The sequence below is a fragment of the Chelonia mydas genome, chromosome 1 (assembly GCF_015237465.2).
Source record: "Chelonia mydas isolate rCheMyd1 chromosome 1, rCheMyd1.pri.v2, whole genome shotgun sequence".
Classification (NCBI taxonomy): domain Eukaryota; kingdom Metazoa; phylum Chordata; order Testudines; family Cheloniidae; genus Chelonia; species Chelonia mydas.
The window spans coordinates 192,749,633-192,760,630 of record NC_057849.1 but is presented as its reverse complement, the minus strand read 5'-3'; the positions used below and the strand labels follow the sequence as shown (position 1 = coordinate 192,760,630).

The 10,998-nt window shown below is 45.4% G+C and overlaps 1 protein-coding gene and 1 long non-coding RNA gene across 2 annotated transcripts; one reads left to right on the top strand and one right to left on the bottom strand.

Moving 5' to 3' along the window:
* Positions 1–3,559: 3,559 nt before the first annotated feature.
* LOC102938913 (40S ribosomal protein S12) lies at positions 3,560–4,054 on the bottom strand. Its single transcript, XM_007061606.3, has one exon. It carries the CDS (start codon positions 3,958–3,960, stop codon positions 3,595–3,597), a length of 366 nt encoding a protein of 121 aa, XP_007061668.1. The 5' UTR covers positions 3,961–4,054; the 3' UTR covers positions 3,560–3,594.
* A 4,369-nt stretch (positions 4,055–8,423) lies between these two features.
* On the top strand, positions 8,424–10,664 carry LOC122464149. Its single transcript, XR_006288069.1, has 2 exons — positions 8,424–8,503; positions 8,892–10,664. It is a non-coding gene; the product is annotated as an uncharacterized LOC122464149 (long non-coding RNA).
* The last annotated feature ends 334 nt before the right edge of the window (positions 10,665–10,998 follow it).

The following is a 10,998-nucleotide window of genomic DNA, read 5'->3' as shown; positions in this document are numbered from 1 at the left end:
CTGAGTGCATGTGGGCCAAAGACAAGAAGAGTTGAGGGAATCATAGAATATCAGGGTTGGAAGGGACCTCAGCTCAAAGCAGGACCATTCCCCAATTTTTGCCCCAGATCCCTAAATGGCCCCCTCAAGGACTGAACTCACAACCCTCGGTTTAGCAGGCCAATGCTCAAACCCCTGAGCTATCCCTCCCCAATCATAGACTATCAGGGTTGGAAGAGACCTCAGGAGGCCATCTAGCCCAACCCCCTGCTTGAAGCAGGACCAATCCCCAATTTTTGCCCTGAACCCTAAATGGCCCCCTCAAGGATTGAACTCACTACCCTGGGTTTAGCAGGCCAATGCTCAAATCACTGAGCTATCCCTCCCCGCTAAGGGAGCCTACATCCTGTTTGCAGTGCAGCGCTGTTTCCTGTTTGCAGGAATCCTGTTTGCAGTGCAGCGCTGGCTCCTCATGGGTGCAGAACCCTTGTGGAGCGCACTCTGTCAGCAGAGTCATGTGGGAGGCAATCGAACCCCTGACAGTTCTCTACAGTGTTTTGCCCAAGTCCCTGGCTTTTCACGTCGCACCTCTCCATTTGCCCCTCCCCCCCACTGGCTCCATACAAAGCGTTTAGTTTTTCAGGACACAAAATGGCGTAAAGCTGGGCTTGAAAAATCGGTCTAAGTGAAATGAATGGGGAGCGATGGTGGGTAGGGGTGGGAAATTGTCCTAAAAGCACTGGCCTCGGTACTCAATTCTCCCACTACTGCATTTGGAGGTGGAGGGGCAAAGGTGGGCTTTCTGCCTCCTGTGTTCTGGGGCTGTACAGGGACTTGCCAATGCACATTAGACATTGCCAGGCTGCTCTAACTCCATGCACAGGTTGCCCTAGCCTCCTGTGGGAAACTGAGAAAAGCTAGAATGCAGCAGCAGTCTGGCCTTGCCTCTGGAACGCCCTCTGTGCCAGAAGGTGTGAGGTGGGTCAGGCTCAGAAACAGCCTTCTGCCAACTTGATGGCCTTTGGGGAAACCTTTTATGCCATGGATGGGGAAGAACTGCTACCTTTTGATGCCCTTTTGTGCTGGTCGCATAAAGGAGATGAAAGTAATGGACAACCAGGCTGACCAAACTGGAGATGTGTGGGTTATTTGTGTATAAGTAACACAGTCTAAGGGCCCAAGCCTGCATGACTGACCTCAATGAAAGTTCTGCCATTAACCACAGTGGTGCAGGATTAGGCCCTAAATGCATCTCCTCTGCAAATGTCTAGGAACCTTAATCCCTATAATTACAACAACAAGACATGCAAATGCATGCAGAGCCAGCTCATATCTCTGGTATAGAACAAGTGTTCCCTAAAGGTAGGATTGGGTGGGCCCGTGAAGTGTTTGGGCCTGAGAGCTAGGAAACATCCCCAAAGCCATGCTGACTCAATGACCGGACAACAGAAGTTATTCATCGGGAAAGGCAGTGAGGGGACCTTTGACAGCACCAAACATGTTCATCCTCTCCTGGAAGGAACAAGAAATCTTTCTTCCCTGGAGCAGGGCTGGAAAGAATGTGAAGGCAACTTAATTGAACACAGGAAGTTCACTTGAAGGGGAGAACAGCACTGAGAATAATCTTTCATTACGGAGTAAGGCATAACGAGGCCCGGCACGGTCATCCACTGGCCGCACGTCGAACTGCCACAGATGGGGTCAGAAACTGGGGGTCCCAAGGCTCAACTCCTGTTGTCTCGCAACACCTCTCAGGCACAACGGCTCCTGGAGAGCATCCTGTAACCCTCCAGCCATACCTTTTGGCTGATCTAGTGCTGTTGGCCTTACTCCAGGTGACTTCTACCAGTGCTCTGGCCCTGTGCCCATGGACTTTCCAGGCCCGAAATGCCTCCTCAGTGACTGTGCTTAAGCAATTATTTTTGTTTTCCTAGGTGGGGAATCTGAAAGTATTATGACAAATTTTCAGCCCTATTGCTTACATTTAAATGAAAAGAGTTAGAGAAAGCTGACATTGGCACAGATGCTCCTAACATCAGTGCCTGCATTTTAGAGGTGAAGAAACTGAGATGGTGGGCTAAATTCCTTCCTACTGAAGGACTTCCCACTGAAGTCATTGCAGGGATGACTTTGTCCACTCACTAAGTGAAATGTACCTGAGGCACTATGGCCTATTGGATTATGTAGGCAGTTTATTTAGGCAATCTCAGTTTTGCTTCTGACCTTTGGACAAGTCATGTTTCTCCTCTGTGTAGAATGGGGGATTAGGCTATTTACCTGCTTCAGAGGGACTGGTGAGGGGAAATTTGCCTAGTGTTTGTTAAGTGCTGTATAAGTTCAATGTGTTAATGAGGCCAGCCTGTTGGAGCAATGTGTTCCCAAGGCTAATTTCTTCTATATAAGACCCAACTTTCCTCCCACTCACAGTAGTGTAAATCAGGAGTAGAGCTCCTAAACTCAGAGATGCATGGGTGTAAAACTAGTGTGACAGCAGAGCTGGATTCCGTGCGCACTCAGCCTTCACCTTCCTTGACACTGCCCAAGTCTGAATTGTCAAGGGCTTTTTCTCATACTTTACTGCCAAAAAGATTGAGTTTCCCTGAACTTTTACCTAAGCAAACCTCCTGCCAAGAACTGTGGAGGGTACAAAAATCACACAACACAGAGAGGTGGAAAAATCTCCATTGGTTTAACTCCACTCTACTAATGCTCCACAGACTGGCTTAAGACTGTGCTTGGGCTGCTCTTGTTTTTCTTTCCAGCAGCAACTCCTATCTATACACACACACACCTATTCCTCATTCCTTTCCCCTGGTCTCTTTTCCATCTTCTGAAAAAATGAAATATAAAACCAAGCAGCCAAAAGCACTCAAATTCCTATTCTGGAATCAGTGCCCGCCCCGAAGCACTGTCACTTACATTTGTACAATACCTAGCACAGTGGGGCCCAGCCCTGTTGTGGCATTTAGGTACAACCACAGCATAATCTTTTAATGATCAATACACTGTGGGGTTGCCTACGGTTTCTCAGTGTGCTGCTTGCCATGGGAACCTATGGTGACAGCTTCTTCTGCAGACCTGGCCAATTTATACAGCAGGATTAGACACTTGTAGGAGCAATAGTAGCATCGATGGTTATGCAAATACAAAACAGTATGGCAGCTAGGCCAAATAAATGAACAAACAAAACTATCAAATTCAATCACTCAACTGAGTGTACAATCCAAAGTTCACTTTGCTTCGGATTTTATTACTCTTTCAAAGCAATCATTCCAGTAACTTGCTGCTGTTGTTCCAATACTGGAAATACTGTTTTTAAATGGGCAATAAAATGTCAACAACTGGACTTTGCTTACACTGATTGAGGGAGTTTGGGAAATGAAACTTTTGCAAAAGAATCTTAAGCACCTGGAGTGTGTGTGTGTGTGTGTGTGAGAGAGAACTTTGCATAGCTTTGCATAGCTATAGCACCTTTATAATTTCAACATTACTCCTAAGAGCTATTAAAGTGCTGTGCTTTGCATATGATTATACTGAGCTCATTATTAATGGTGTTAAGGAGCCACACAGCACAGGGTTGTTTTTTTTTCAGGCTTCACAAAATTTATTTTTCATTCATTTCTTGCACTTGAAGTATTCTTCGATGATATCTTTGGCCTGAGATTCCTTGCCATAGTCTCTGACAACCACACAACTGCAGCCCACTACTTTGAGGGGTTTTCCTTCTCTGTTGATTTTGCAGAGACCTACCCACTCACCCAGTTTCTTGTTGTCATCAACTTTTATCAAGTTGATCTGGTGTTCTGCACAAAGGGCTTCAACCAACTTTACGAACATGGGTTGGTCGCAGTTTGAAGCAAGAACACAAAGGTGGGCTTGGCGTTTGTCCAAGGCTTTGGCAGCTTCACGAATACCACGAGCTAAGCCATCGTGGATGAGTGCAGTCTTCAGCACTTCTTGCAGGGCGGTGTTAACATCCATTACACCTCCAGCAGCAATGCCTTCCTCGGCTATGGTCGGTGGGGGTTGCTCCTGCCTGGGATTTGCCCGCAGCCTCTACGAGTCACCAGCACAGTTGTGAGGCAGGCAAATCAAGCAGAGAGCAGTTAAGTGATTTGCTCAAGGTCTCACTGCAAGTCAGTGATAGAGATGGAGACAGAACCCAGGTCTCATGTTTCCCAAGATATTACACCATAATTTCATAGAAAAAATGGCTTTCTAAAATGATGGAACCACATCTGGGCACACGTTTTCTTCTTCTCAGAGAGAATGCAAGCTGTAATCAAACTGTAACTATAGCACTCATTACCTGTGAATGGTAGAACCCTCTCCCTCTTTTCATATTTTTTCTACTCAGCCTAAACTTCTCTCTTTCACCCACTCCTAACTTTATCCCTGCTCTCATCTTGCCTGTTATGCTTGGAAAAGCCTCCCAGTTCATTTCTGCCAAGAGCCTTCAAACCTGAAGAACAAACCTGTTCTGTGAAGTGTTCCAGCTAGCCACACCACTCCTCACTCTGGTATTTTTTGGTGTTGTCTTGTAAACTCTTTGGGGCCAGGAATGAATTTGTTGTGGAGTCTTTGCCGGCACTTACAGGACAGTGGGCCAGACTTCCAGCTTAGCATGCAACCCAGTTCTTTTCTTTTGGGGGTGCACCTTTACACCAGCATATTTTACTTTTCAGTGACATGTTATGTCTAACTATTACTTGCATCCAGAATTCATGATGAGCTTGAGCGTTTGTGAGCACAAAACTGCATCCACAAAAATGGATGCTGTCACTGAAAATCTGGCCTTGAAGTTAAACTTTATCAGCGAGGAGAGTGATCTGCTCTTTGCTGTGTACTGTATGAACAAGCACTGGACAGATCACCTCATCTTCACAAAGATCCAAATGATTTCCTGAGTTCAAATGCTCTAGGGTTTTTTTGTCAATCTATCTAGTAAGCTAGAAAACTGACTAATTTCCCCAGACACCTATGAACAGAGCAATATAGCCATAAAACCGCGATCTTATTTTGGCACTAGCTCATTGTACATAACAAGCTGTTGAGATTAATTGGGCAATTCTGTTCTATCACTTTTAATAACCGAATGTTTGTCTCCCAGCTAGTCAGGTAGGCTATTACTGATATTAAATATTACTGACAATATTGTTTTCCACCTTCTTTTAACTTTCACATTTTGTGCAAGAACACATTAACACTCTAAAAGAAGTAGTGGCTGATTCTGCCAATTGATATAACTGCAAAAGAGTTCCGTTGCAACATCAGAACATATATCACTGAGAATGTCTGGCACAGGTGGCTTTGCCAGCATCAGCCGTACATGTGCTTTGAATCTTTTCTCTTTCATCTTTTGAAGAGAAGGACTTGTTCTATCAGGAACTTCACAGCACCATCAGTAAACTAATATCAGGCGAGTGACTCTATCTACTGGGATTCTTCTGTGCTAGCTTTGGCTCAGAGATGTGGCCACTGTGCACTGGTTACCATGAGTGGAGGGGAAAATGAATGACAGTGGGAACAGACTACTGGTGCTCTGCACCCACTGAGAACTGGGCATTAATAACACTTACTTCCATGGTGGTCACCGCTGGAAGGTCTTGTGAAGACACTCCAAATCTGGACACAGGTGCCAACTGGATTTGTCACCCATAGAAAACACCTACAGGATAGTTCCATATTCCCAGTTTTCACACTGCAGATTGTGACACCGACTGTGAGCCTGTATGTTGCAAAATAAGGCTTTTATTATGGAAATCCTGTTGTACCAAACAAAGCTGTTGTCCACGCATTAACGTCAACAACACAAAAGACCAAGAAAGATGCCTCCAATTCACTACGAATCTCAGGGAAGCTATCTGTGTCATCGACTGCACCTTCCCTGAATGCTGATGCACACTCAGGATGAATACCTATATAGCTGCAACCTTAGCGTTTGGTGAAAAGACTGGCCAAGATGAAGACTGGGTTGCAGCATGCTCTGAAGAAATACTTGCAGTCATTGAAGCAAAATGCCAAGCATATCTCTGCCACAATCTGAACCCCTCTCCCAAGATACCTCAGAGCGGCCAAGATTGCATTGCATTGAACAGCAAGACAGTGTGCTCAATCGTACTGGCTCGATAAGTGAGATAAGATACAAACATCCTTTGAGGATGGGTAGGTTTGGTGGGATTCGATTTAAATCAATAGTCATTGTTAAATATTGATTTCTCCTCACACTCACAAAGAAATTTTCCATTGATTACAGTAAGGCAAGAGTAGCCTTTCCTGCACCTACTACCTGCAAGGATCTGCCATCATCGGCCCCATGGCCATGCAGGAAGTCCTCTGCAGCTTTGCTCTCCTGGCCTCACTCGCTCACGGCCAGGAGTTCAGGGCCATCCCCAGGCAGGAGCTGTTCAGCATTGGGGTGGCTTCCCCCGCAGCCATGGGCTCATCCTCCTCTTTGAGTCTCTGAGTGGGGTGGTCTCTGTTCCACTGGGCCAGGACCGCAGCCTCCCCCGTACCTTGTGTTTGGATGTCTCGGGCCCTGAGCTGTGCAGGGAGCTCCTGCAGCCGCACTGTCAGCGCTGCCCTAACCCTAACTTCCCGCTTACTTTCCTGTGAAAATTAAAATGGTTAAAAACGGAAAAAAAATAAAAAATAAAAAAGCAGTATTAATCATCAAAATGACAAATATATTAAACTAAATGCTGCCACTCCTAAGAATGGAGATCTAAGAAGTCTGTGCGATGGAAGCAAGAAATAAATATGTCCTTCTGTCGAGAAGACTGCCCTGCTCAAATCTCTTAATGGAGAAATCATCATTGACAGAAGCAAACTGACGCTATGCTGGCTGTATCCCTATTACAAATTCTATGCATGTGAAATCCCTGTTTCTGAAGCAGTGCTAAATGTGATCCCCAGGCTCCAGACTATTAAAAAGCTTGATATAGGACCCCCTATAAATGAGCTTGAAAAGACAATCACCTCCCTAGCACCAGGAAGTGCTATAAGAAAAGATGGAACTCCAGCTAACATACCGAACCAAGGAGGTCAGCTCGTGCTTAAACATCTGCACAATGTCTTGCTTGCCTGCTGGAGAAAGGAAGGGATACCACAAGACATAAAGGATGCCAACTTCATGACATTGTATAAAGGCAGAGGATATTGGAGTGATTTCAACAACTACAGAGGAATCTCTCTCCTTCGTGTTGCTGGCAAGGCTTTCGCACAGATCATTCTTAAGACAGCATGTTCTTGCTGAACATGTATATCCAGATAGTCAGTGCAACTTCCCAGATGGTAGATTGATTATTGACATGGTCTTCGCACTAAGGATTTTGCAAGAAAAGTGTCAAGAACAAGGGAAATCTTGCTATATGACTTTCATAGATCTTCCAAAGGCTTTTGACCTGGTCAGCAGAAAGGTCCCTTTCCAATTGCTAGAGAGAACTGATTGTCTCCCAGTCTGCCACAGTCTGATTCAATCCTTCCATGATGGCATGAAGGCTACAGTCCACTGTGATGGTGATCAATCTGACAGCTTTGAAATCTGCAGTGGTGTCAAACAGGGATGTCTTTTGGCACCAAAACTCTTTCGTATATTCTTCTCTTTGCTGCTTTGTCATGCTTTCTCATCTAGCACAAAAAGTCAGATGGAAAACTCAACTTTGCTTGTCTAAGAGCAACCAGCAAAGTCACACACCTACTGATAAGAGAACTTCTTTTCAGTGATGATGCAGTGGTCAACACGTGCAGTGAAGAGGAGCATCAGTGACTTTGCAATAACTTTGTGCTTGTTTGTGACAAATTTGGACTAACCATCAATCTAAAGAAGATGATTATAGCACAAGGTGTGTTGACTACACCAGAAATTCTAATAGGTAATGCCAAACCAGAAGTTGTGTACAAGTTCTGCTATGATCAACTACACTGTACAATTTATCTCTAGATGACTAGCTTAATTCTCGCATCAGAAAGGCCAACTGACCAAAGCATATAATAGAAATGTAGGGCTGAAATGACCTCAAGAGGTCATCAAATTCAGCCCCCTGCACTGGGGCAGGACCAAGTAAACCCAGACCATCCCTGACAGGTGTTTGTCCAAACTATTTTTAAAAACCTCCAATGATGGGGATTCCACAGCCTTCATTGGAAGACTATTCCAGAGTTTGACTATCTTTTTTAGTTAGAAAGTTTGTCCTACTAACTCACCTAAATTTTTCTTGCTGCAAATTAAGCCTATTACTTCTTGTCCTACCTTCAGTGGACATGGAGACTATGTGAGTGTGATGGGGTATACTAGGTCCTAAGGCCCCCTATTGGAGATCTTGTGGCCCTGCCACACCCTGCCCCAGAAAAGGTCCTCCAAGCTGCCTAGAGTGGCTGTGTGGGAATTAGCCAATCAGGGCCCAGCTGGTCAGTATAAGAAGAGCTGCAGGGCCAGAGTGAGTTTAGTTCTTTGTTAGAGCTGGAAGAGAGTGTATGGTGTTCCAGGCTGGTGGCTGGGACTTCACAAGGACAAGGCCCTGAGGTAAGGGTGAAGAATGTGCTGGAGTCTTGGGGAAGTGGCCTAGGGAATTAGAGCAGCAACATGGTTTATTTAAAGCGTTGTTGCAAATGGCTGTAATATATATGAGGTCCCTGGATTGGGACCCAGAGTAGAGGGTGGGCCTGGGTCCCCCCCACTGGGAAAGTGGCCTGGACTTTGAGAGGGGGGACTGAACAGGAGTGGCCCAGCTGAAGAGCTGGGGCCAGTCAGGCCCTGAGAGGGTGAAAACATTGCCTCCAGGGAAGGAGCCCTGGGGCACTGTTCTGTTCTGGAGCAGGGACAAACTGAGAGAGACATCACAGAGAGCACTGAGAGAGGCCCCTGTTGGACTTGTACCCTAAAAGGGCTTTGTGTTGCTTTTATCTCACAGACAGATTGTGTATGACTTGGCCAGAGGGCTGAGTCAGTGAAGACCCACCCAAACAGGTAGAGAGTGCAGCCACATGCGCTTGGCGAGAGGTGAGTGCAACCCTGTTACAGTAAGATAATAGGAAACTAACAAAGAACACTAAGCTATATGTTCTGAGCATGCCGTTGTATGGTAGCGAGACTTGGACCACTGGCAGCAGGCTCAAGAGAAGGCTAAGCAGCTGTCTTTGTTGGTGTATTTTTAAATCTCAAGTGGGAAACCAAAGTTCCTGCCACTGAAGTACTTAAGAAAGCAAAATTGCCAAGTCTAATCACCTTTCTCAAAAACAAGTCTGTTGGCTTGGCCTGCACTGGATGGACAAAGGACATATTCCAAAATATCTCTTGAGTAGACAACTTGCAGATACTCTGGGCTGACCTAGGATCAAGTTGAAGGACATTTGTAAGGGAGACTTAAACTTTCAATGTCAATACTGCAAGCTGAGAAGATGCAGCTAACAGGCTACCCTAGAGGGCTGTGCCAGGGAGTCAGAGGCTGGTTGAGGGAGGGAAAGTTAAGAGAGCAAAAAGGAAAGCACAGCAGGCCTCAAGCACTAGTAGTGCACCAGCTTCATTCTCTGGCCATGTGCCTTAGACCTGCATTATCTGGGGCAAGGACTGTCACTCAAGAACTGGCCTCCTTAGCCACTTGTGCTGCTGCAGTGTGACACACACTGACCGAATTGTATAGCCTTCTCCTGTGCCTGCTTTGGTGCAGACACCAGAATTTTCTGAGATGGACAGTTGCCATAATTAGGATGATCTGGTAGTCTCTTGGTTATGACTATGAATTTCAAAAGTGTCACAGTTTACCATGTAACTATTACCACTGCTCAGTAATAAAGCCCACCAAACATCCAGGGTGCCACTAGCATTCTCAGTGTACCATGACTGGGAAGCAAGCACCATTGGAGCTTCAGCAGCCAGGACTCATAGGTGCTAGCCGTGGTGGGGCCCAATAATCACACAGACACATGGCTAAGGGAAAGGGCATTTTACTAGGGATGGTGGGACAGGTTGCAAATACCCTAGGTACAGATACTTGAACTGTAACTGTTCAAAGTGAGTAATAGTAATTCTTTGGGTCCTTGGGGCAGTCCAATCGAGAGTCAGGGCTGTTCAGGCCTAGTGCCTGGGTGCCCTCTCCTGTCCAACCTCTATAAAAGTAAGGGCCCCTCTGCACTGACATGCTGCCTGCCTGCAGCTGCGCCCCCATAATTCCCATGCAGATCTACACCCAGCTGTAACATCTGGCAGTCACCTTCTCGTCTGTTCCACTCACAGCTCTGCATACTATTCCTGCCTCCCGTTTGCCTCCAGCTCCTTGCTTGCAATGCAGCTGCTGGTCCCAATTCCCAAACAGAGCTCAGCCACTTCCTGGTTCAAGACTGAAATGGCCCAGGAAAAGTGATGTGCACTGGGTAGGGGATTGATGGGAGCTTAGCAGATCCGTCACAACTACATGATTAAATGCCAGGTGCTGAAAAAACTGGATTCTGAAAGATGGCTAATAGTAGAGCTGTGTGAACTGTTCTCTGAACATTAATTTTATTATTTTTTACCCCTTTCTGTGTTAAATTTTTGGAGAAGAAACTTTTGATTTTTGTATACTTTTTGTTAACTGGTCAAAATTATCTGAGTGATTTTGATTTTTGTGAGTTTGTTTTTCCAAACATATTTCAGTTTATGGATTTCACATGAACTATTTGACTGATTCAAGTATTTACTCTTTGTGGTTCACTGTTTAAACTGCCTGATCACTGGGGCCACGTGGTATAGTTTCCCCTCCCAGTCCAGATTAGTGACTTTGAAACCACAGAGAGCTTTTCAAAATAAGCATGCAAATATACCTCGTGTAAACACATTTCAATGAACAGTCACAATATTTTCTTTGTCCAACCATTATTTTTCTTTGATCAGAATAGCAAATGAGGACTGTGAATACTGTGAAAGGGAATTAATGGAAATTTTATTCCAATGAACACCAGCTCTAATAATCAGGAAGCAGAGATTTTTGCATGTTTGATTTAGCTCATTCAATGTGAAAAGCAGGCTTTTACCAAACTCTG